The sequence below is a fragment of the Genypterus blacodes genome, unplaced genomic scaffold, assembly GCF_046128005.1.
Source record: "Genypterus blacodes isolate CSIRO-AG114 ecotype Tasmania unplaced genomic scaffold, CSIRO-AGI_Gbla_v1 ptg000143l_1, whole genome shotgun sequence".
In the NCBI taxonomy this organism is placed as follows: Eukaryota; Metazoa; Chordata; class Actinopteri; order Ophidiiformes; family Ophidiidae; genus Genypterus; species Genypterus blacodes.
Window position 1 is genome coordinate 1,208,882 of NW_027466945.1, and position 25,119 is coordinate 1,234,000.

General features: G+C 42.1%; 2 protein-coding genes and 2 non-coding genes across 5 annotated transcripts; 1 reads left to right on the forward strand and 3 right to left on the reverse strand.

Moving 5' to 3' along the window:
* Nucleotides 1-240: 240 nt before the first annotated feature.
* Nucleotides 241-14,571, reverse strand: mia3 (MIA SH3 domain ER export factor 3). 2 transcript variants are annotated; one of them, XM_076165276.1, is made up of 28 exons: nt 14,359-14,571; nt 13,407-13,540; nt 13,222-13,308; nt 10,471-12,823; nt 9,528-9,857; nt 9,211-9,341; nt 6,846-6,977; nt 6,715-6,736; nt 6,538-6,626; nt 6,371-6,448; nt 5,863-5,973; nt 5,709-5,780; nt 5,524-5,628; nt 5,131-5,253; nt 4,955-5,042; nt 4,436-4,488; nt 4,262-4,352; nt 4,033-4,171; nt 3,781-3,943; nt 3,660-3,695; nt 3,494-3,561; nt 3,307-3,392; nt 3,005-3,118; nt 2,400-2,462; nt 2,260-2,306; nt 2,082-2,129; nt 1,055-1,421; nt 241-902 (listed from the first exon to the last, which is right to left on the reverse strand). In XM_076165276.1, exons 1-28 carry the CDS (start codon nt 14,477-14,479, stop codon nt 691-693), a joined length of 5,463 nt encoding a protein of 1,820 aa, XP_076021391.1. In that variant the 5' UTR covers nt 14,480-14,571; the 3' UTR covers nt 241-690. The 2 variants fall into 2 exon arrangements, with proteins under 2 accessions (XP_076021391.1, XP_076021392.1); XM_076165277.1 differs by lacking the exon at nt 2,082-2,129.
* Nucleotides 14,572-16,152: 1,581 nt separating this feature from the next.
* On the forward strand, nt 16,153-20,851 carry taf1a (TATA box binding protein (TBP)-associated factor, RNA polymerase I, A). Its single transcript, XM_076165249.1, has 11 exons — nt 16,153-16,343; nt 16,655-16,829; nt 17,001-17,161; nt 17,683-17,796; nt 17,895-18,093; nt 18,212-18,330; nt 18,843-19,001; nt 19,094-19,160; nt 19,370-19,493; nt 19,632-19,786; nt 20,413-20,851. Exons 2-11 carry the CDS (start codon nt 16,709-16,711, stop codon nt 20,463-20,465), a joined length of 1,272 nt encoding a protein of 423 aa, XP_076021364.1. The 5' UTR covers nt 16,153-16,343; nt 16,655-16,708; the 3' UTR covers nt 20,466-20,851.
* Nucleotides 20,852-22,391: 1,540 nt separating this feature from the next.
* Nucleotides 22,392-22,473, reverse strand: trnas-gcu (transfer RNA serine (anticodon GCU)). Its single transcript has one exon. It is a non-coding gene; the product is annotated as a tRNA-Ser (tRNA).
* A 704-nt stretch (nt 22,474-23,177) lies between these two features.
* trnas-gcu (transfer RNA serine (anticodon GCU)) lies at nt 23,178-23,259 on the reverse strand. The gene has a single exon. It is a non-coding gene; the product is annotated as a tRNA-Ser (tRNA).
* Between the last annotated feature and the right edge of the window lie 1,860 nt (nt 23,260-25,119).

Genomic DNA, 25,119 nt, shown 5'->3' on the forward strand with positions numbered 1-25,119 from the left:
GTCTGTTTTTGAAGTTTAGTGTCAAATCAGCAAATTTGTCATGTGACTTCAGCCCACACCACCGATTATAGTATATGAAATTGTTTGAATTTTTATGTTTACCTTTATGTTCTTAATTCCTAAGTGTCTCAGTTAACAAATGGGTCTTATTTTTCAAAAATTAGGAAAAGACATTGAGAACATTGATACATTAGAAACATAAAGACGATCGATCTGTAACCAATGGATTCCACCACCAAAAGCTTTTACAGTCTTTTTTATTAAACTTTCTACCAACATAGTAAAATAAGTTATACATCTGGCCATCAAATTACACATTTGTTTGACTGTCCATTCTGAAGCAACAAGCTCTGGAAGAATGGCAAATATGTGTATCCTGAAATGCTACAACCAAGACCTCCCACTTTTAAAATAATTTCCACAGGAAATGACATTAAAAAACTCTGCCCCCTTAAAAAAAAAATCATTTATAACAACACAAATTCTCTGGTGGATAATGGGAGTTATTATTGCACAAGAAGTGGTTTAGAAGTGACAATCAATTTTAGACACATAATGCTTTACATTTTTAAAAATCATTTTGCATTTGCATTTTACAGTTTTCTTTTTTTTCAAAGGAAATATGAAAATAATTATGATCTGGTGGGTAGTAAAGTCAAGTCAAGTCCTCTGCCGTGGCTGGTAGCATGTTTAAGGCTCGGCCATCCCCGGCCGGGCCTCCTGCTTCATAGGAAGCTCCTGTCTGGGGCCGGTGTTGGGGCCCCTAGAGTTCTGGAGGGCATCATGTGGCTCGCCATACCCGGGATGATGGGGAGCGACACCTGGAGGAGGGAAGTCCCGCGGTCCTGGGAAGCGAACATCAGGAGGGAAGGGTGGACGTGGTCCGATGGGGCCCCGAAGACCTAAACAGGACAATTACAATTAGGTCAAGTGTTTTTATTTATTTTCAGGCTGTTGAAGTTGTCCAACAATACAAATGTCTGCAGAGATGACATAAGGTAATGTGGCTGAAAAGCAAAGTGAAGTCACGCAAGTATAAAAAGGATTGACATACTATGTGGTGGAGGCATGGGTCCAAAGTGATGAGGCGGTGGACGGAAATGTGGGGGAGGCGGACCCCGAGGATCAGGACCGGCCCTCGGGTGGAAAGCGTGTCCGTTGGCTGGGCGAGGTCCAAAGTCTCCTCCCATGGGACCAGGCAGAGGCATGCCTAGATGCCCGTTGGCTGGTAGTGGAAGCCCAAGAGGAGGTAAGTTGGGGGCGGGGAGGCCATGCGGACCGGCCACTCCCATTGAAGGATGGTACATGTGACCGTGGGGCCCCTGCATTGGGCGTGCACCTCTATGAGGTCCAGGTGGAAGAAGGCCGCCAGCGGGTCCAGGAGAGTCCCTGATCGGAGAGGCCAAGAAGGACCCGGGCCCCTGAAAGATACAGACGACGGCAGAAATCTCAAACAGTGCTGCATGTGGCGTTCGCAGTTTCTTTGTTGGTCCTTTAAATTAACCACACATGTAGTAAAATGTTCCCTCATGCAGTGATGAGAAAACAAACCAAACAATTCACTCCCAGCAAAAGCACCGTTGGAAGGTTACATTTTTATTCCTTTGACCGCAGCGGAAGGAGAGACACTTATGGGAAAAGACAAACGGGAGAGCTTCAGAGCAAAATGTAATCCTGTTAACTTCCACACCACACAACACGCAGCCAATCACTGTCTGAAGCGGCCGTGCCTGGCAGAGCTATTGTTAGAAATCAGAGCCCCGCCCCCCAAGGTTGGCCTGAGGGATGGGGTTTGGTCCTCTAACGGACGCGCCTCGACTTTAGAATGAACACAACGTTGCCAGATATGATTGACCACTTGCATACACACATTGTCTGCAACAACCTGTTGACCAGAATCGCTCCTTTCCGTGCTGTGAGCACAGGCGAACACACACATCCAGACATTAACGGTTTAGTGAAGCCCAGTGAAGCCAAAACAACCTCCGACAGTCCCTCAAATCCAGCTTTGAGGAAGAGGAAGAGGCGTGTGCACCTTCACACACCCCCCCCAAAACCTTGCCAAGAGGCCCGATACTCACTGGCTCTGGACTCTCTGTGGAGGCCTCAGCTTTAGTCTGTGGTTCTGTCTGTTTTAGAGCAACAACATACACAAGGCACATGAAGGTAGGAGCTCTAAGCCTACACATGGAATGAGGAAGGGCGCCGTATAAAACACAAAGCATCCCATTTAAAGAGAAAAGACCCAGCAGGACTTACAGATCCGTCCACGTTGGCCGGTGATGAGCTCCGGGGCCCCATCATGTCTAAAATGGGAAAAAGAAGAAAATACAGTTTTTAAAAGGGCAAGTCGGCTTTAGAACAACTTAAGTGAAGATGAAGGGAGCATTTATACGTACCGAGCCCAGAGGTGTGTTTGTTTTCTGGGTAACGGCCGTGCGGGTCTGAAGGAGGTCGTGGACCTGAGAGGCGAAGGAAACACAGACGTTTACACACAGAAACCCTGAAGATCCTGCCTGTAGCAAAACAACGCTGAGGATTCTGTTGCTGTGACACATTCAGCCATAACATCATGACACACTTAAATTATGTCATAGTGATGTGATCATCCCCTTTCCTCCAACAGTGACGTCTATTGCCTTTAACCAAAAATACTTCTGAAAACAAACATTTGCTGTTTCACCACACCAAGAAAAAACAAAAAATGTGAGAAGAAAGACAGGAAGTGGAAGGAAAGAAAACATTCCAAAGACGGTCAATCATGCTTCAACAGAACACAAACCATTTCCATCAACGAAAAGAAATTAAATGGAAACAGGAAACAAGTTGACCAAAGAGAAACCTAGAAAGTGCAGGATGAGAAACACGCTGGGAAGAAATAAAAAGCAAGAAAACTCAAGAAGGTGAAAGAGCTGAAAGGAACAGATGATGAAGAGGAAGAGAGTTTGACGTCCAGTTAGGCCACAAAGCGACGGCGGGAATGAAGTAATCCACTGGGACTCACCATACGGGTCGATTCTTCGCCCCACGGGGGCAGAGGGGGGTCGCCTAGGACCCTCTATCATTAGAGGGGGGGATGGCGCCCCCCCGCTCACAGGAGACGGCCCGTATGAACCACCTGTTACAATCAAACCATCCAGTTGACTCAATGCAGAAGCTCTGTGCGAGTACAATTTACAGTTCGGCGTTTGCTGGAGTGTCTGGTTTTACAGACGCTCTGACAAATGACATCACAGTCCCAAATACAAAGCTGCAGGATGAAAACTGGACATGACCGGCTAGTGAAACCTTTGTGGCCTTGCTCACCTTGACGAGGGCCTGCAGGTTGTCCAGCGCTCGGCCTGAAGAGGGGAGCGCGTCGCTCGTTTAGCTGGGAGGTGAGTACAGCCAGTCTGCATGAGGGATTCAAAGAAAAACACTTAGACGCCGTAGAAAATGACATTTGCTTACACAAAAGGTCAGATCAAACTGTTCCAAGCCTCTCCTGACCTACTTTTCGCGGAGCTTTGACGTCTCGAGCTTCTCTTGATTCAGACCTCGCTCTGCGTTACGTGCGTTCACCTGCAGGCACAAAAGGTGAAACCAGTGTTTGATTAGCGTCTCGTCCAATAGATACAGATAGATTATATGGATGATGTCAGATCGTTTGCAGGACCTACCCAATTTGAGTGAGTTTTGTTTTCCTGTTCTTTTATCTTAAGGAGAGAGAAAAAGAAGTAAGTTCCGCCCCAATATTTGCTTGCTTTGATCAAATATGTAATAAATAAATCAAACAGCTACCTGCTCCTTATAAACCTCCTCAGTCTTCTTCATCTGATCCTCGATTTCACTGATTCGCTGCCGTAACACCTTGACCTGCTCCTCTGCCTCCACAGCTTTCCCACCAACTTCAGAGAGCAGACTCTCTTTGCTGCGACGCTCCAGCTCCTCTTTGGTCAATCTCCTGAGAAGCCACGGAAACAAGACAGACAATGAATAACAGAAGCAAAGAAGTGTTCATTTGAAACCACCACTGGGTGAAGTGTTACTTACTGCTGCAGAGTGTTCTCCTTCTGTTGGTACATCTCCACCATGATCTCATTCTTCTGCTGGAGGATCTTGAATTGGTTTTCTATGTGGCTCTTATCACTTTTTAGAGTTGCGATGGCGTGCTCGAGTTCCTGGTGCTGTTCTGTACGGAAATACACAAATATCGACTTGTTAAGCAGCCAAACTTCACCCTACCCTTTGATTCCTTCATTAAAAAGCGTGCTGAACGTACCTTCCAGTGTCTTCCTCGCCTTTTCTTCATTCAGCAGTTTGCTCATGAAGCGATTACGCTCTTCTTCTACCACTGTCAGAGTCGTCTGGACCTGGACACAAATGATCAGGTGTCAACGTACGATCACTTTCACATCTGCTGTCCAGGAATAACCTTAGTCGGCTCCGTTCTTACCCGAGACACATCCATCATCTGTTGAATCCTGTTCTTCACAGCAGCCTTCTTATCTGCGAAGGGAATTCAAATGCCATTAAATGTGTTCAATCGACAGATAAATCAACAACAAAGTAGTCGGCATCATGCTTTCTACTTAGGCAGCGTATTGGGAACCCTTACCTTCCTATCAGATATGTCATAAATTGTAAATAACAGCTTTTTAGACTGAGATTTATGGCTGAGATTGTATTTCATTCACAGAAACATAGAAGCTTCCCTAGAATGCAACATCCTATTTTTGGCATCTCTGACAACACTGGGCATTTCATTACAATCTTTAACAAAAACTTAATAACTCTACTTGTACCGTCTAGTACAAGTAGAAACATCAATTACGTAAAATCTCAGCCATAAATCTCAACGTAAAAAGCTGTAATTTACAATTTGTGACATATCTGTAGCAACTTATGGTGTCCCAATAAGGTGCCACACATTGTGTTGTAAACATGCAGCATAGAAACGTGTCTCATAGCTTACCAGGGGCAAATTCACCATTGGCAAGAGCTTTGTTGTCGCCTTTCTGTAAATCACAATCATCCAGGTCTGCCAGAAGTTCAGACAGCACCTGCCAGGAGACATTTTGTTGTTAAGAACCTTTATCCAACAGCATCATCTGGGTTCTGCTCATGATGCAATGAGGAGGAAAGACTGACCTCCACGTTGTGATCTTTGAGGACCACAGAGTCCTCCAGCTCTTTGAGGTACTTCTGATGGACTTTCAGCTTTTGGCTCAGGTCTTTATGTTTGACCTCCCAGTCTTTAATCGTAGCCTTGAGCTGTGAGAATTGGCAAGATCAGGAGAACATGTTTCAGTCCAAGGTTTCTAAAATTAACTCGAGGGATTTGGCATTTGTGTTGACGACTTTAACCGCCAAGAGGCCACGCCATGTTGATCAGTCAGATGTAGGAGAGACTAAGGCTAATGTTTCACAACAGGATTTCTTCCACAATCTAAAATTAGACAAATCCTGAAATTTGGACAATAAAACAGCCCCAGACATTGGCGATCAAGAATAATCAAACAACATAGAAACGGTTCCTCTCACGGTTTTGTTCTCCTCTTTCATCATGGTGTGATCTCGCTCCAGACATTTGTGTTGGACGTGGCGGGCATCCTCCCGAAGTTTGGCCTCGTCAAGAAGTACCGTGGTCTGTGATAAAAAAGAAGTTGCAGTTTCGGCCCCAAAGATACAATCTCAACATTACGCAACAGTGAAGAAATGGTGTTTACCTTAGAAAGAGCTTCCTGAGTCTTTCTCCTGTTGAGCTGCAGCTTCTCGTTTGACTTCTCCAATTTCTCAATCTATAGAGAAACAATTTAGCATCGACACTCTCCGAAACGACAATGTACCGAACGGAATGACGAGGAAAAGCAAAATAAATACCCGAGATTCAATTCTCAGAGAATTTGCTCTCTCCTCCTCGAGCATCTTGGCATACGTAATCTTTTCTTCAAACGTCTGTTGATTCCGTGTCTGCGCCTCCAAAACTATACTCTGCAAAAAAAAGGAACACAAAGAGGAAATGAGGAAAGGCAGATCAAAGCTGTCGAGGTGAACATGCAACCGCTAACAGCTTCATGCAATGATGAATAAAGGATACTTAAGTAGTCAACTGTCTTTCTAATTGGTGTTTTTGCTGCCTCATATTCTTAATTTCTTGGGTTTTTGGAAAGAAAACCATAACAACATGCTGTGCTATGATCACAAATCAAACAGGAAGCAGAAGCAGGTCCTGCAAACATCAACGTCGGTCAAAAGGGAAGGTGAAAAATTGCAGATTTTGTTGTTATTCATCAACAACTCAACTCTGCAAATACATATTTAACATAAGACAGAAATATAACTACATAGTATGCATTTATAACCCATTTAGGGACATTATAGTCTTTACCTCCAGGTCCTGTATCCTCTTCATGGTACACGTCGATTTCTCCTGTGACTGTATTTGCTTTTCTTCCAGTTCTTGACTCTAAAAAGCAACAGAGAAACTTTAAAAACTCAAATATTCTTCTAAAAAGGAGTCTGCAGATGTTTCCCATCGTTCCAGTTGTATCTTACCAGTCTCTGGAGCTCGGACATCTTTGAGAGAACATTTGTCTTCTCCTTTTTGAGGGACTGGATTTGCTGGTTCAGCCTTTTTTCATCCGCTTCAATCCAAAACAAAGTCCACAGTCAGTTGCGTGCTAAACAATCTGATTTACAAATGTAGTGAGGGAAAAGGAATTGAAAACCTACTGAGATATAATCTCTTCCGTACCTGAAAATGGAAAGAAAAAGAAAAACAACAGAAATGTGAATCTTCTCTGCAACTTGTGAATCATAACATAGAATTCGAGGAGTGATGACTGCAGTGACATCATGCTTACTGCCAATATGGTCCTCCAGAAGAAGAGTGTGAAGGTCACGAAGCCAACCAAAGCTGTGATAACTACAGCTTGCCAAGGACAGCCGAACATGGTCTCCCCTGGTTTCCACTCCTCTGGTAGCAGCGAAATGACCTGACGGCACAAAAACAAAACAAGATCACTGATGGATATTATCGTTAGGTGGAGGCAAACAAAAGCAGAAAAACTTGGATCTGCATTTGCATATTGCATGGTTGTGTTGCATGGAGTTGCCAGTTTGCATCCGGGGCACTGCCGATGTGCCCCTGAGCAAGGCACCGAACCCCCAAAACTGCTCCAGCTGCCCTGCGCTGACCTCTCTGTAATGCATGTGTGTTTGCATGTGAAATGACCCAATAAAGCTTCTTCTTCTCCTTCCTCGTTTATGCAACTGAGTTTTCTTTTGCAAGCACCGATCCTTCAAATCCTACACTGAAACCTCTGTGCAGCTACTTAGTGTAAAGACTAACACTAGAAACACACTTGCAAATTCTACAAAGAGACTAAATGAGTTCAGAATTGTAACACCAAAGAAAAAACATTCCAGTAACTGACCACTGGACTTTTAGGTTCTACTATAACCTGCTGGCTGCATTTCAATCAGCCACAAAGAAACCTTTGAACCGAGCATGTGGCAGCAAACACACACCACACACACACACACACACACACACACACACACACACACACAGAAACACAGGGGTTATAGCCAATCACTATGTTGACGTGGAAGAATAATATTAGCGTTACAAACTGTGTTATTCAGGCTTTTAACCCGAAACAAACTGATAAAATGCTTAGTCACAGGATCTGGGTGTATCCACTGTATCATTAACGAAACAGATTAAAGGAAAAGTCTCGTTATCTTCCATCAACATTGAGGTCTCGATCTCACGAGTATTGAGCGGTTACAATTCAACACGCCATGACATCACGATCACAAAAAGCTACCGGCTCCGGTTTCCCCCACTTACGTGTTGCAACTCCTTCAGGAAAAACACGTACACATGATCCGGTTCCATCACAAGTCGAGCTGATGTATCGCCGTCCATGTCGGTATGAGGAACCAGAACGGAGCTACGTAGACCTACGTAGAGCTACTTTGACAGCTGCTAGCTTGATTACGGGTTAGCCGCCGAGTAAACACTACAGGTTAGACTCGAGCCCACCGGTTTAGCTTCCAAAGACACACACACACACACACACACAAAAAGAACGGTTCGAGAAACACGCAGCGATATATAATGGCGGCGGGTGATAAGTCGAGAAATAGCAAATATTAAAAATGACTCGTCGACTCGTCACGTCTGCTGCGGCCGTTAAAAGTAGCCGACAAGCAGGCAGCGCTGGAAGCTAACGTATCCTGAACGATGTAGTTACGACAGACGGTTTGGGGAGGCGTTTGTTTACGGCTTGGTTGTAGGTGAGTATTCTCATATGCCATGCCGTAACTAGGAGCTTAGCGGCGGTGCTAACAGCCAGATCAGCAACGGCGGCTACGCTGAACTTCAGCCTACACACACACAACACACACACACACAATCAAGCCTGGTGTTGTACTTTCTGTGTCCGCGGGGGTGCGGCAGCGTACGCGTGACGTAATATCGTCATCAGTGTGAGAGAGGGGGAGAGAGAGAAAGAGAGAGAGAGAGAGAGAGAGAGAGAGAGAGAGAGAGAGAGAGAGAGAGAGAGAGAGAGAGAGAGAGAGAGAGAGAGAGAGAGAGAGAGAGAGTGTGTGTGTGTGTGTGTGCTTGCGTGTTTGTGTTAGTGAAATTTGATTCCGATTGCAAGTTTTAGTTATGATAGTAAATGTTACTAAAAATTGCACTAACTAACTAACTAACTTAACTGCAAAATGATTTAATGTTGGGCTGCTAAACTTCTGAAAGTGACTTGAATTTTAAATTGTCTCATTTTATGTTGAACTGTAATATTAATGCGGTGCGGCCATTTGTTTGTTTTCAAAAGAAGACTGAATACAATATTGAAACATTAATGAGACAAGTATTGTTATGTATTTTAGAAAACTCCAGAAAGAAGTATATCGCCGCAGCCTCAGTCAACAGGAAGGGCAGAGGGCGTGATGCATTCAGGAGCAATTAGAATTCCTACCACCAATCGTTTCTACGTTCACATTTTAGGTTAAACTGGCACAAATCAGTCATCTAATCTCCATGTGACACAAATCTGACTCTCCCTCGCACTTTAACTTTGTGTTTAAAGTGTGGCTGAAAATGTGTGAGTGACTTATGAAATATTATGGCAATACTCCCAACATGACCCAAACACTGCATTGTGTCATTTGCAGTTTCACAGCTGATTTGCATTTTGTTATTCTCAGACTTACCACATCTGTCCACTCTGTGACTTTAGTCTCGATCATTGCAAATATGCAAGCTGTGTAAGCCATCCCAGTTGAAAATAAACCCACTTCTTCTTTGTGGAAATCTGACCCCGGTTCCATTGAGTCCAAAGATCCTGAGGGGACAAGAACAGATGTTGTTAATAATCACAATTTTAGCAAAGAAATGGTCAAGTTATGAATTACTATAACATGAAATCCTGTCCTAACGTGGTTAAAAGTGTTTTGTAGTGTGACGCCTAGTGCATTTTTTTTAATTAAATGAAAATCTACAAACTAATCAACAATAGTTGTTTACCAACCTGAGGGTGAGTGCTCCACCTCCACACTCAGGCCCATGTCAAAGGAATTTTCCAGATTGGCTTTTTGGACCATCTGCATTTCATCTGATGAACTGAATGTTGGGTGGCTGTCTTTGTTTTTATTAAAATGTCCACCATCCTCATCCACACTGATGTCTGGCCTACTGTGCAATTCATCCAAAGCCGTCCCCTCCTCTTCATTCTCTGCTGGCCTTTCATCAAAATTCGTCACTGTGATGTTGTCCTCACTCTTGGTCTCAGGAAGGTTATTCACATTTTCCTCAGCTGCATGGGGCGTTTCTTCTTCAACATTCATCTTAGGTTCAGGTTCTACGATAAACACAGGGGAAAATAAAGTACATTAAGCGAGCAGTAGCAAGTGATTATTCTGGCATCTTAACAGATTTATGATCTATCTATAAGGCTGATGAACTATCTTTGTTGCAGTCTAATCCTGTTTACATTGAATAACCCTTCTCCTGAGCCGGTTTGATCTTAGGACAACAACTCAACCAAGTGTTTCAAAGAACTGCGAGATCCAGGATCAACTAAATCATCAACAATTAATCCTGCCAACTCATAAATCCACATACTGACCGCCTACTTGAGAGTAACCTTTGTTTCCCTTAAACAGGATGTAGTTACGCACAACAGGATAGGTTGAGTAACCACCTGCAACAAGCAAGCTTTTCCTTTGTGCTTTCTTTTATATCTGGCTATAACTGAGAATAAAACCAAGAAAGAAACCCAAACCCTGAATGAACTGGTGGGCACAAGTATTCCCTTTCATCATTCTTTTTATCATTGGAATACAAAATCATGCAATATAGTGAGTGCCTCTGAAAGACACCCATCTCTGGTAATCATAAAGGAGCCAACCATATTTATAACAAACTAAATATAAGACACTCATAACACAAGTTTGAAATGCTTATACAATTACCTTGGTCATTATTTAATGGTTTCTCTGTTGCCAAAGGTGCGCTGTCACGGGCTGCTGAATACTTCTGCCGTAGACTGAATGCAAGCTCCTGGAATTCATCCAATATTTCCGTTTCTTCATCCAAAACACCCTGGTCCTTTTGGCTTTCCTCGCTGTGTTTTGGATCCCGGCTATCCAACATCTTTTCAATCTTGTCCAGGATAGAGTTCTCAGTGGCTTCTAGGATGTTCTCTAGCGTCTTTTCAATGTCTTGGGTAGTGCTTGTGTGTGAAAGTCGGGCAGCCTGCAACTCAGTTTCCAGGTCAGAGAACAAAGCCTCCACAATGAAGAGATTCTTGAGGCCCAAAACAGAATGTAAGCTCTTTATTCGCTCCTCTGCAAAGTGACTTCGCAGCACACTCAGTCTTAGTACACTGTCACTGTATTCTGGCTCTAGAGTGGACACAGTTGTTTCAGGAGAGGGCATGTCTGTATGTGGTAACGAGAAGGGAACTGCATTTTCATCTTCAAACAATTCTTCTTTCTCCTTCTCCTCCTCCTCCTCCCCCCCCTCCTCCTCAGTTTCATGCTCCTCTAATGGCACTTTGGCTTGGGGTTTCTCTTTCACGAGTTCCTGCTTCTCAGTTACCTTGGTTTCCTCAGCCAATAACTCGGTTTGACTATCCTCACTATCATTCCCTTGTAAATCATTGGTTAAATGGTTGTGTCGATTCAACAGGTTGTCATCTGTTGTCTCTTCGTTGGGACCTTTGTCGTGTGAATCGTCTGATGGTTTCTTCTCAATCAAAGGGTCCTCTTTTGATTCAGTCTTGGTAAAGGGCAATTCTTCATCAGTTGTTGTTTTGTTTTCTTCTAATGTGTTGTCTGAATCCTCTCTGAGCTCCAAAGTAATGTTACGATTAGCCTCTGACTGTTTGGTCACCTGCTCCTGCTCCTGCTCCTGCTCCTGCTCCTGCTCCTGCTCCTCTTCCTCCTCCTCCTCCTCCTCCTCCTCGGTTGGCTCATCTGTAAGTATATCTGATGTTTTCGCTTGATCTGAGCTGTCAGATTGTGATACAGGATTCACATTAGATATGTTAATTCCAGCCTCATGGTTGCTCTGCTCATCGGTCTGTCCTAATACTTCATCCTCTATCACCTCCTCATCACTCATATCATCTTCAAACAACAATTTCTCTGAGGCACTATTGGTTTCTTCAGTCTTTGCTTGTACAGGACTGGAAGAAGAGGAATAATTAAGGCCCTGATCGGTGTTCTCTGGCTCTTTTGTCTCTTCTGTCAGTGACTGGATTTCTTTCTTTGCTTCCTCAGAAGTCTGAGAACCTTTTGAGTCTACATCTTCATCTTCGTCCTCTCTCTCTTCCTCCAAACTTGGATCATGTGTCTCTTTTCCCTCACTGTCGTCTGTTTCCTCAGGAGGTGGTGCCTGTATGTTCATATCCTCTGATATCAGTGGTCCATCATCATCACGTGTTGATAAACGTTCCACATTCTTAGGGGAATTGGATGTTGGAGTGCTGCTTGCTTCGTCAGAAAAAGAATCTTTCTCCAAGCTTGGATCATGTGTCTCTTTTTCCTCACTGACATCTGTATCCCCAAGATGTGGTGTCTGCACGTTCATATCCTCTGATATCAGTGGTTCATCATCATGTGTTGTTAAACCTTCCACCGTCTTAGGGGAACTGGATGCTGGAGTGTTTCTTGCTTTGTCAGAAAAAGAAAGCAATGGAATTCTGATCGGTTCATCATCGTCATCATCGGTACTTTCCAATTCTATGCTTTCCTCCTCTCCATATGGACTAATTTTTGCAGTGGTTTCATCATTGGTGATGACGGCATCAAAAGTCGAGCCAAGCGTAGTTTTTAACACAGGGATTTGCTTCCCTGCAGAATCTGAGACTGGATCTTTTTCAAAAACATTGTCACCTTTGGTAACAACTTTGACCTCAGGTATTTTAAGTGTATCTTTGGTTTCAGTAATCTCTGAATCTCTATTTTCAAGAACAATCTCTCCTGTTTCAGTTGAGTCAGTTTCAGCTCCTGTATCAGAGTCCGCTGCTTTAGGAGTGGGAGATTGAGCTTGGTCAAGTGTAGGCGAAGAGGCACTTTCATCATCTGGAGCCTTAACATGATCCTCAGTCTTATCATTAGTGCCATTTTCAGTCCAGCTTTCCGTTGCCTCCTCTCCTGATGTTGTTTCTTTAGGTATTCCCTTTGCCTTCCGGATTTGATCAGATGTGCCTGTGTTTTCACTGACATTCTCTTCTGTTTCCACTGCAGAGCCCATCAAGTAATTTATGTCATAGTTGTCAAACTTATCAAATCCTGTGTCAAAACACACAAAATCTGTTTCCTGAAAAAGAGATAGAAATACAACTATATGCGTGGGAAAACAGTTTAATGTGCAATTTCTACTAAATACTATTCTGTACTGAACACTATTTCCTATGACCCTGATTAAAACAGCATTGGGTAACATTTGTTAAGGCCCCCCTGTGTTATTGTAATTTGGTCCATTGAGTCAATGTTTCTCCCTGTTTCACTTTTGTTTTCGTCCCAAACACACTATTTTCTAGGATCCATGTCCTCTTATACAATCTCCAGAGAGTCCAGCAAGACCCCTCGGGTGTGTTTGTACTCATAGACACACGAGATCCAAGTCAGAGAGGGGCTACACCTGAACAGGCATTGGACCAATCTGACATAACCAATACATAACCAAGCATTAATCAAATAAATCGATTTTCATACCTCTGCAGGAACTTCAAGTTCTTTGTCAGTGTAAACATGGTTAATTGCAAGCATGTCCTTTGGGAAATAACCAAAGCGACTTCCAACCTATTGAAAAAAGACGATACAAATTTGAAGGTAGTATCTGTCTGGACCAACCTTGACATTGTACAGCGTTGATTTAATAAGAACTGCACTATACTTACACTTCCTGCCCATATGTCTGTCCTTATGCCTGACAGTTTGTAGTACACATAGACAGTTTCTGATTCCTTGAATTTCAGGAACCGACAATCTGGTCCTGAGAAATCCCTCACTGCTTTTCCCCGACACAAGAGCACTGTGAATGCAAAGATGTGGAATAAGTACTTTTTCAAAGAGGTTTTATGCAGAAATAGAATGTCTTGTTCTTAAAACTGTATTATTTGCCCAGACTGTTGACTTGTGTAGTATTCCATGCCATAGTGGACATACGTTTTTATATCAAATGCAATTAATTAAACTTAAAGTGAAACATAGTGTTCAGATAGATGAATTGGCAAGACTTAAGATAAGATAAGAGACAACTTTATTATCCAGAGGGAAATGGCTGAAGAGTACCTCAAAACACACGTACTTCCCTTAACTGAAACACACTCCGAACAACCCATTTTCGGTCTTTTATGTGTTATTTAAAACTTCCCACCAGTTTCTTAGGTCTGAATTGCAAAAGAGGTTGTAGAAGACACGTTTATTAACTGGTTTGAACATGTATTAGAGAGATATAACGTGGGGGGACATAGCTTCCTACTCGGCTAATGAGCTAACTGAGTAACTATTGTGTGTGCATTAGCAAACAAACCATTGGTTAAACCGGCCGGTGGCTAATTAGCTGCTAACGTTAGCTAGCGTTACTAGTATGAACTAACCAGGCCGGGACGAGCGGGCAAGCAGCCAACTGAGGCTTCGTCCGACACACAAACACGCTCACAGTAATCAGTAAAGGTAACGTGACTGTCTTCCTCCTCCGACAATGTGCGAAAGGTTATCCGGTGACATATATCTACTGGCAACAGGTTTAAAGATAACGCGCAGTTTATGGCTACAGCCGAGTCAGGATGAGAGAAGCATCCGGAAAGAAGTCACGAATAAGATGGAGGAATAAGTCAGCAAACTTACTGCTACACTCCGCATCCGCGCATCTTTTGAAGTCGGAGAACCTTTTTTCCAAGGCTGCGGTTGAAATGAAATTAAATAAAAGTAATAAAAAGCCTTTTCGGTAAAAGAGTTTTGCTGCCATGTTGGCAGTTTTTTGTTACCAGCAGCCCAGATTGTGCTGGAGCATGAGCACTGGAGGCAGCAGGAGGAGAAGCCGACACGTCAGCACATCAGATCCGGCTGGGTGTGGGCCTGGATCAGTTTACACCAGGACACGGCCACGATCTGACACACACACACACACACTGCACAAGAAGCACACCCTTACAAGCAAACGAGTGACAAATGATGGTGTTTTTTTCTCTCAATAGCTTTTCTTGTCCCCATCATGCGTGGGCTTCTTCATGGAATAATGTAACATGTCACAAAGATCGTCCCCCTCCACAAATCACTCTTTCAATAATAAGATGAGAGAGCAACTAGACAGTGGTGTTCTACAGGCCTCAAGTTAACTTTGAGTTTCAAGTAAACAACTCATAGTGATGATGCAAACATGTTTTATACAGTTCAAACATTGTGAATACTTTTATAACTTGTATACAACTACTACTTACTACGTACACTACTTATATCAACTCGACTCTCAAGTCAGCAAGAAGCTGTTTCTAATTTTGGTCCATGCGACAGCAGTAAATATCCCGCAGTGAGTAATGTAATGTAATGTAATGTAATGTAATGTAATGAGTAAACAAGGGGATTTACTGCGGTCAAACATGGTGTCATTTGAAACTCCAACGTCAAATCAGCTGCTCCTACATTTAGAGTGCACGCGTATTCTAGCCTGTATGGTAAATGAAATCGATACGCAAGCGACTACGTCCGTTTTTCAAAATAAACCACATTTAACTCGAAGAAGGAAAAAAAGCAGGTTACAGGGTGTACAACAACTAAATCCAGACAATGACTAGTGACAAAGACAATAACTTTAATTTAAACCGCTACAGCAAACGTCCGTCATTTTGTGTTAGCGTGTAGTCAGAGTTGTCTTCATCAGCCATTGTCTGGGTTTAGTTGTTGCATACTCTGTAATAGCTGCTCATTTTGAAAAACGTATTTAGTTCCAGGTTCCGTTTCAAAGTATTTACCATAAAGGTTAGAATACGCGTGCACGACGGAGTTGCTTGAGATGAATGATAAATGATGCAATTACACCAACATTATAGTAATTTTTATGAATTCAAATATTTTATCTGGAAAGTAATAAATCCAAAGTTTAAAAGGCATCAGTAATGTGAGTAAACCAACCATAGAAATTACAAATGTGGTATTAATGTTTGATATATAATGACGTATGACTTGTTTAGTGATATGACTGCCTGTCTGCTGGTCCTGACTGGAGTGCCAAGATATGCAAAACAATGACCTGGCCTCACATTGTAAGGATATACAAAATAATGAAATTGCACAGTTTTATTACATTGTGTGCATGAATTCCTGTTGTCAATTGGAAAAAAATGAAGACAAAACGTTTTCGAAACTGTGGAGGGAAAAAAAGTAATAGACAATAAAACTGGAAGACATCTGTAATATTAACACAAATCACCTTCTTCAGTCAAAACAACATGATTCCTAATGTTTACATTTTCCCAATACAGCAGGGCAAATATACTCTTACGTCATTAAGTACCTAGTGTAGAGAAAAAAGAAAAAAGAAAAAAGAATAGTTTTTTGTTTTGTTATTTCCATTTCCTGCAGGAATCCCCCGTTTCACACTCCAGTCCAGTTGGTGGCGGTAATGCGCCGTTAAACTAGTTGGCCAACAAACTCAAACGAAGAAGAAGAAGATGTTGACGGAAGATGAAGTCAAACATACGAGACATCAAATAATATCTTAATCCGTCGCATTCTCCACAAAATCTGCAATCTAACGTGCATTTGTTTCAACGTTAGCCCACCCAGCTGTTTTGTTTGATTGCTTATTTGGTTTCAGCGCCCTCTGCTAGCAGGTGAGAACTTAGAACAGCTATAACTAAAAAGTAAATATTGATCATTGTAACACGTATAACATCATAATTGTGCAATATAACCTGAATATGAATGATTTTCTCACAGATAACAGTGATGGAGCTGCTGGAGCTCCGTTATTAACATTTGTAACTACTGTGTTGAACATCATGAATAGCGGAGATTGTTGCTGTTGTTGACATGCTGCTTTGGTATTGTGACTGCAAATAGAGAAACGTTGATTAGATTCGTGGTTTTCTTGTAAATCAGCCCGCTTTCCTAAACACAACGGCCTTGTTTTGCGTTTGTGCAGGTCGGAGGAGAAACACCAGCAGTTTGGTGAAGTTCCTGACGGTGTTGGCTGTTTATGGATGATTTGGAAGGAGACCCGAGGCCTCCTAGAGAGCCGGATGAAGATGATTCCTCAGACAGTGACACTGTATGGCAGAAATCAAGGCTCCGTCTGGCCCATTCCATATTGAATAGTGGTGAGTTATAAAGTATACAGCCTGTCCCAGTGATATGGATTTACGTATCATGAGGTGACATCATCGTCTTTGTGGCAGCACATTTGATTGATGGCATTTAAAAACTCACAGAAGTAAAAGATTAACTTCACTGACATCTGAGTCTAATCATTTCCCACCATGCATCTTTAGAGAAATCCAGTAAAAGTGGGTTTCACAAGAGTACCAGGGTCTGTCTGCAACAGATCAAAGAAGCTATGCTGCACCATCGATGGCAGAAGGCAGCAGAATATATGGCAAGTTGCCCCCAGATGTTGGAAGACAATTATAAAGGCTCACCAGAGAATAATGAGGTAGGTTCCGTTTTCTTTTCCATACATTCATATGCAATGCCCACCTATTAAAAGTCTACACTCAAGGTCCATGAACTCGTTTGGCAGACGCTTCTATCGTATCTAAAGTGAGTGTCGACCCAAAATGACTACATATGTTTGTTACTTATGTGTTTGAATGATTCGTGATACATTTTAGTGTCAAATTGTCAATCGATTCCTTTAGACTTGGAGGTGATTTTTCAAACTTCTACAGGTATTGAACATCATCAGTCCAGGATGTGTCTTAAGTTGTTTTCATACGGTGCTGATGCTGTGTGTGGAACTGTAAAAAACGATGAATCTTAGTACAGGAAAGGAGCAAAAGTGTCTCTTTTCTAAACGAATCGTCAACATATGACAGTTATTCAATGCGTTTGTGGCCCTTTTGAGAACATACAGACGTTTGGCAACAATCAACACACAGGAACACAAGACTCATCAGGCCTCACAATGCAAATTGGAGTAATGTAAATGCTCAATTTCTTTACATCTCTCCGCAGATTATTTGGAGACTTGGTATTGAGATCCTTCATCATCACCCCAACGCAAAGATGGCAGACTACACTAATATCTACGAACGAATGAAGCACCTGGGAGTTCGACATTACCTTATGGTACGTTGACCAAAAGTAAGTTTCTACTATGAAGTGAATTCCCAGCAGGTCCTCCGTCAACCAGTCTCCTTTGCTTCATCAAACCTCCCGTGCTGTAGATCTCTTTGGAACACGCTTTCCACCTGCTGCTGAATGGACAGATTGAAGAAGCAAAGCACCAGCTGTCAGTCGCGGAAAGTTGGAGGTACGGGAAGGAGTCGGGACGTCAATTTCAGAAGACAAAATTGATCCAGGCCTACAGGAGCCTGCTGGACTACATCATCTGGTGCGATAAAAAAGTCACACATTCCAACACTGGTAAGGGCACAGAAAAGCTCAATAAAACAAGACAACAAGGCATTTATGATTGATTTGTGTCAGCGATACTTCATCTTAATCTTAGGCAACTACTTCCTCTTTGTGTATCACTTTGCAGGTAATCCAGAAGGGGACGACCAAGACATGCAAAACTACTTCAGACAGGCTTCTTTGAACCTGAAGGACATTTTGAAAAATCCAGGAATCTGGGATCCGTTCGTACTGAGTTACGTGGAGGTAAGTGTCAAAACAAAAACTTGTCAACCAATGTCATAAGATGGAAGACATTGATTAGAAGACAGAGCATAAACCTGCACTTTCTTATTTTAATTTAGTTTTTAAACTTGTTTGGAAGGTTGGCAGAAAATGCTGAGAAATTAACATTCAAAACATTCAAAATAAACATAGGGAAAATATAGAAATATACCAATAATACAAAATAGAAAAATATGGGGAAAGTGTCCCTGTTTTCATGTCTTTGTTGATTTGTCGAAGGTTTGTTAGACTCGAGGTGCAGCAACACACTCGGGTCATGGTCACAATGCCAGAGTTTTAGTAATGCCCGATTAGCTGCTGAAAAATATAGCACAAAACGGTTGCGATAGAAACAAGCAGAAGTACAAACAGCCTGTGCCTTTTTCACCTCACCTGTTCCTAGTCTCCACCTGGTCTTTACTTCAGCTTCACCGTCGTCATTGCCTTCCACTGTGGAAACGCAGCTATAGCCTTTCTTTTCTTTGACATTGCAGATGCTGGAATTCTACGAGGAGCAGGAAGAGGCTTTAAATGTCCTGAATAACTACGCCTATAATGACACCTTCCCCCCCAATCCCAACGCACACGTCTTTCTTTTCCAGTACCTAAAGAGACACACTGCTTCAGAGAGGAGACTGACCAAAGTGTTAACGGTAAAACGGCTTCTTCTTCATCTTCATTATTCTGATTCAATTTATAGCCAAGCACCCCAGCGACACAATGTGTTTACTTCCTGATCGGATAGGTTCTCCATGCACTCGTCCCAAGTCATGAGTTGATGCTGGAGTACTGCTCGCTCCTCCTCCGTTCAGGTAATGAGTGTGTAATGGCAGATGCATACCAAAATGAAAGGAGACATAGAATTTAAATGGATGAATAATATTACAAGCTTTTTGTTGTCAAATCATTTTTCACGTGTCACTGTCGTGTATAAATTTGAGTAATCAATGATGTAATCTCCTTGATGTGACGCATAAACCATTATAATCTGTAGCGATGTGTTTCTTCCGATGCTTAACAGAGAAAAGCGATGACCTCCAGAGGGCTTTAGGAGTTGCTCTGGATATGCTGGACTTTGCCTGCTGGAGGAGCAACGTGGATGTGTGGAATTATTTAAAGGCCATCATTGACAAATTAAAATTTCAGTAAGTACACAGTGTTTAATTTGCTTTTCTGTCAAATGAATTTTGATGGACGTAGTGAGCGTAGGGTTACTCAAGGACTAATATCCAAAACGACCAGTTCTTCTATTAAATCTTCTCCATGCTTCTGTATGAAAACAGGGAAGACTGGATGGAGGTCGTCTCTGTAAAGATGGCAGCAAGAAAAGACTGGTGGCCTGCATTGCACTTTACAAGATTCCATGCCGTTAGAGACTGTGAGGAGAACCCAAAGCTGCTGGAAGTGAAATCGTCCCTACTTAGAATCCTTTATCCAGGTAGGTCGTTGAACTCGAAGAAGTGTGGCTTAGGAAATACCTACAAAAACTGTGTCGTTCAAAGTTTTGATCTTCTTTTCCCCCATGTTGCTTTGAAAGAATGTAAGAGCATTTCTGGTGTAGCTAGACAGAAGATGACTTTTAATGATTCATGTCAATATTCAGTATTTCTGACAAGATGGCCATTTTTGATGAGCTGCCTCTTCAACCTCGGCAAATTTGAAAGTAATGTAGTGTAAACATACCACAGTCCTGTTCAGGTTTGATGCTACATTAACACAGAGTTCAGCTTTAAACCTGACATTAGTGAACTTCATAGTTCCCTAGTTAGGAGTTTTACCTTTATTAACACTTTATTGGTTCACTTACTTCACTACGACTACGAGTCGCTGTAGTCAGCCACCCAGTCTGTGACACTCAGCAATGATCTCCTGATGGCACATGGATCATGTTTTTACAGTTGTTGTTGAGTGCATTTTATTTCTTCTCCTCAAGAGGAAATGCAGTGAGATTCATTCCTTTGTAAGATTTGTTTTGCTTAAATGCAGGAAACTGTTATATAACAGTAACAGCTGGTAGAATGTTTGCTGTGCAGTTAATATATTCCTTCATCTGTCTTTTTACAGACCAAATGCTTAACTACATTGCTGGAAATGTAATCAACCGTAAGCAGACTTGAGGGAAGAAGGCACGGGAACGATGAAATAAAGAAGAACATGTCGGAGATATTATCAGGAATCAAAGGGAAAACCTTGGCACCAGGCTGCAGCCTTTATAATTGCATTTGTCATTCCTGTAATTTTAAGGCAAAGAGTCATTTGTCTCTGTTCTGTGTCGTTCCTTTGAATTTTTTTTTAATCAAAGGTACACATGCTATACTGTCCACTGTGTGGCGCTGTTCTGTCTTATTTCAGTGAGCACCTGGTGTGTTTCACCGGCAGATTCTGATTGTACTTGTGTTGCTGTTGATGATGTTTCTGTGCTGTGTCTGATCCTAATCTGAGCTGGGCTGTAAGCTCACAACACTGACACTGACCTCACGGAAGGGCAAGAAAAGCGGAAATTGTGTATTAGAAACATGAAAATGCACATTAAGAAATGAAATAGCCTTATGTACGCATTGCATGTGACTATTTTTACCCTTGGACGTTATGATTGAGGTACTAGTCAAATGTCTCTTTCCTGTGTCTGCATTTGAACTGAATAAATAAAGTTTTGTATTTTTTGACCTTTCAGCTCCATGATTCTCTAAATTGTGTCTCGCAAAAAAGCTCCCTGACTGCTGGAAATGCTCCCAACTCTATTGAAATATCACATTATAGGCCTCTAGAAACGCCCAACATAAAGAGACTCAAGACCCAATTACCATAAGAATTCTTACAGTACTAAAATTATGCTTTTTAAAATAAGTTTTTTTCCTATTTGACATCGCAGATTCATGCAGGATTCAGTTCACGGATGATCTCTTCATTTATTACGATGAACGTTAAGTCCCCAGGTAATATTAGTCCCACACATACTGTATAACAATGTGCCTTGAACTCCTCCTGCATGAGCCAACTCATCACCTATTGTTGCTGCGAGCCCTCAGGTCTTTTGTTCCCTGTCCTCTAGATGCAAAATGCACATTCTGTTAAATGATCATTTACACCTAGTCACTGCGTGCACGGTTTGTGTCTGCCTAAATATAAAGGTGTATATTTATCAATGCTATCTATTAAGATTGTAGAAGAAGACATTTGATATAAAGAATTGGACATTAAATTGGAAAAATATATCATGTGTTTTGTCATGAGTGCAGTACTTCCAACAATTTTGAATATTTCACGTAAACAAAATCACGTCTTGTATGAACTCATTTGTAATGTGAACAAAAAGAAGGCGTTTTGTGTTCACTCGTTCAGCGTTCAAATTACAGTCATGACTCATTGGGTATGACTCACACAAATCCTTTTTCTGTGTTGATAAGTGCTGAAGACAGACGATGTGACACCTTCAGAGAGTCACAGGATCAATGAATGTTGTCGTGTATATGCTAAGGAACCGCTCACTGCAGAGATTGTGCCCTGACTCTCTCCAAGCACATGTTCAGTGGGTGGGTTCAGGTGGTAGTTACTAATTACAGTCTTCTCCTGTCCTACTTGAAACTCCTCCATTCTACCCTCATGAATATCATTAGTCTTCTTCTATTAGATCTCAGTAGGCAGGCCTGCTTGTTATCCCAAAGGTCAAGACAAAAGACTCTCGGAAATAGAGCATTTTTGTACCACGCTTCTTTTCTGTGGAACACACTTCCTTCACTCGTTACAGAGGCAGTCATTTCCCTGTATCTTTCACTGTGGCCACAATGTATGAGAAGACGAGGGGATGGTGACTTGGGCAGCAATAATATTACCTGGAGGAAGTAGATTTAATGTGCAGGACCGAGGAGGTTACCGATTGAAGGCAGCGGGGAGCATTTTTTGGGGTTAGGTGCTATGACTCAAGTACTGGCATCTCTCCAGCTACCAGTCCACTTTCCATATTCTTTGGTCCTTATGGGACTTAAACCTGCGACACAAGCCAAATGTCACTTGACTTCTCAACAACAGTAAATAATGTTACCCGACGAGGATGGGATTCGAACCCACGCGTGCAGAGCACAATGGATTAGCAGTCCATCGCCTTAACCACTCGGCCACCTCGTCCTGTTATGTTGAGTATAACCTTTGGTCGTCAAAATTTTTGTACACATAGCTTGACACAATTTGGAAAATTTAGACCTACAGAGATGAAACAATCAGGGTAGCATTTAGTTTTTTAAGCATGGTGTTTGTAGCACTCATCAGGGAAGCAGACATGGCTATGTGATTCGTCTGTCTTGAACAGATGTGGCCTTGTCTGCATTGTCTTTATCTATGTTGTGTATAAAAGGAGACCCAATGTTACATCATGGAGTATTAAAAACAATAACAATAAAGGAAAGAATTAAGGTGACATTTTCCACATTCTAACGGTAAACCTTCAAAAGTAGACCTGGCTTGTTTGAACATAATCTTGACAGGCACATCACTAGAAAGCAATTGATGACTCCGACAGGTCTGGCACCTCAACTCTGGACTGAACTTCCTTTGGTCTCCATTTGCCTGGAGAACTAGATTTATGACAACTTTGCAGACTTTTCCAATCAAGAATAATCAGGATTCCCAAATAATTACCCTTTTTGGAGAGAGACTATATAAAACACAGCAGATGCAACATTCCAACGATGTTATCATTGAGGAAATCAGAGGAAGGTCACAGACTTGTGTTATATTTTTTGGTCATCATGGGACTTGAACAGGCGACTCAAGCCAAATGCGATTTGACCACTCACCCCTCTTGAAATGAGGCAACAGCAAATAATGTTACCCGACGAGGATGGGATTCGAACCCACGCGTGCAGAGCACAATGGATTAGCAGTCCATCGCCTTAACCACTCGGCCACCTCGTCCTGTTGTGGAGTGCGCAAACTTTTCTGATTTTTTTCTAATACTTGTATCCCTGTTACTTGCTGTGCTTTAACTTCCGCTGAAGCTCTGACACCGCTACACACACACACCCACACAGGCGCGCGCGCACACACACACGCGCACACACACACGCGCACACACACACACACACACACACACTCTGTTATATCAAGCACTAATTTGCAAATGCTTATAGAAAATGTTAAAAGTTGTGTTTTAGTTGTGTTTTTACTATTTTTCTGTGCATTTCCGTGAACTTCTATGAAATATGAAATGACCTGGAATGCAGAATAGAAAAATTACTTTAAAATGGTGAAAAAAATGTTGGTTATCTGCTTTTGCAAAGGAACTACTGTAACAAAAGTATGTCCTGCTCTGGCTCAGAAATGTGTATCTTATCCTATCTCATTTACTGTACATCTTATTCAGATATGGCGTTTGCAGACCGAGTCTCAGCGACGCCTCTTGCCCTAATAATTGATGCCTGCTTGAAATTCAGTTTTGGTCCTCTCTTCAAATTTGACATTGAATTTTTTTTTGCAGTTCTGCTCCAGTTTGCTGGCCTTGAAGGTAAAGTCATATTTGGATTGCCACTTATCACACTCAGGCATGCAGGAAATTAAACCTGTGTGGCCTCAGGTAAACGCTCTGTTGGTGGAGACTCTGCATTTCACACTCATTCTTCTTGGCTGTTGTACTCTAGCAGAAGACGTCAATACATACAATCTGCAGGAATAATCCGGTAAATATCGAGTCCTCAAGTAAAGATTCTTCATGATGATAAAAGATCAGATGCACTGTCCATGATTATTTACTCCAATACTAAGATTTTATTCCATGCTGGATAAGTAGAGCAGTGTTAGAAATGAAGAAGCTACAGAGATCCGACTCAGCAGGCCCGACTCACCTTTGCATTTGCTGCCTTTGATTACTATTTTGTTTTTTACTTCCATCCAACATAGATGAAACGTGCTCTCAATGTGCACGTCTGGATTTTAGGTTACAAATCCTCAGAGTCCTGAAGCTCAAGCCAAGCAAGACCCTGGCTCGCTAATTGTTGGAGGGAATGGAACAGGAAGATAAGAGAGAAGCTCAATTCATGTCACTTTCACATTACAAAGAAACATCAAGGCATAAAATAAACGCTCTTCCTCTTCCTGCATAGGCCAGACAAACCTTGTGTTTTTTTATTTCCTAAGAATTGTGATACATTTGAGAGGGCGTGGCTAATTCTCCAAAAAGTGCTGTATCTCATAACCATTTAAATGTCATCATTAATACACTCGGCCTCAGCCTTGGCAGAGGTATGCATTCTCTCATTGCTTTCTAGTTCAGATTGAAAAGTTTGGTCAAATAAAGACAACATCACTCCCCCCCTCCCACAGGGAAACAGAACAATTGGAAAGGTCGAGTGAAACAGGTAAATAATGAGACCCAAAACATCACATTGATTATTTTGAATGTAAAAATAATATTATAATTGCAGCTTTTACAGTCTGTGCAGCAGTCTGTCTCTAGTGAAGGAGACAGCTGCCAGTGGAAGTCAGGCCTGGCTCCCTTAGGGACAGCCATGGTGCGCTAAAAGGCCCTGGCTTCCACCCACCTGTCCTAGAAACTGTTGCTATTTAGATGTGATTAGTAATGAGTGCAGAGAGTCATTCTTATTTATATTAGAGTGTTGTACAGTGCTGAACCCATGTCCCTGTGTTTGTTTCAGCTTCAGAGGTTAAGAGAAAGAGGATCGCCGATGAGCTGCTTCATTTGAGAGCTTGAGTTTGATTTATAACCTCCAAGGAGACTCAAACACACCAAATACCTTCCACCATGTTAATCTATATGTT

Coding starts and splice junctions, on each gene's coding strand:
- mia3 (XM_076165276.1), bottom strand. CDS start 14,479: ATGGCAGCAAAACTCTTTTACCGAAAAGGCTTTTTATTACTTTTATTT. Junction 4,489..4,954: donor CAATGGTGAATTTGCCCCTG/GTAAGCTATGAG, acceptor TTCCCTTCGCAG/ATAAGAAGGCTGCTGTGAAG. Junction 2,130..2,259: donor CGGCCAACGTGGACGGATCT/GTAAGTCCTGCT, acceptor GCTCTAAAACAG/ACAGAACCACAGACTAAAGC.
- taf1a (XM_076165249.1), top strand. CDS start 16,709: ATGGATGATTTGGAAGGAGACCCGAGGCCTCCTAGAGAGCCGGATGAA. Junction 18,094..18,211: donor AGTCACACATTCCAACACTG/GTAAGGGCACAG, acceptor ATCACTTTGCAG/GTAATCCAGAAGGGGACGAC. Junction 19,161..19,369: donor CTCGCTCCTCCTCCGTTCAG/GTAATGAGTGTG, acceptor GATGCTTAACAG/AGAAAAGCGATGACCTCCAG.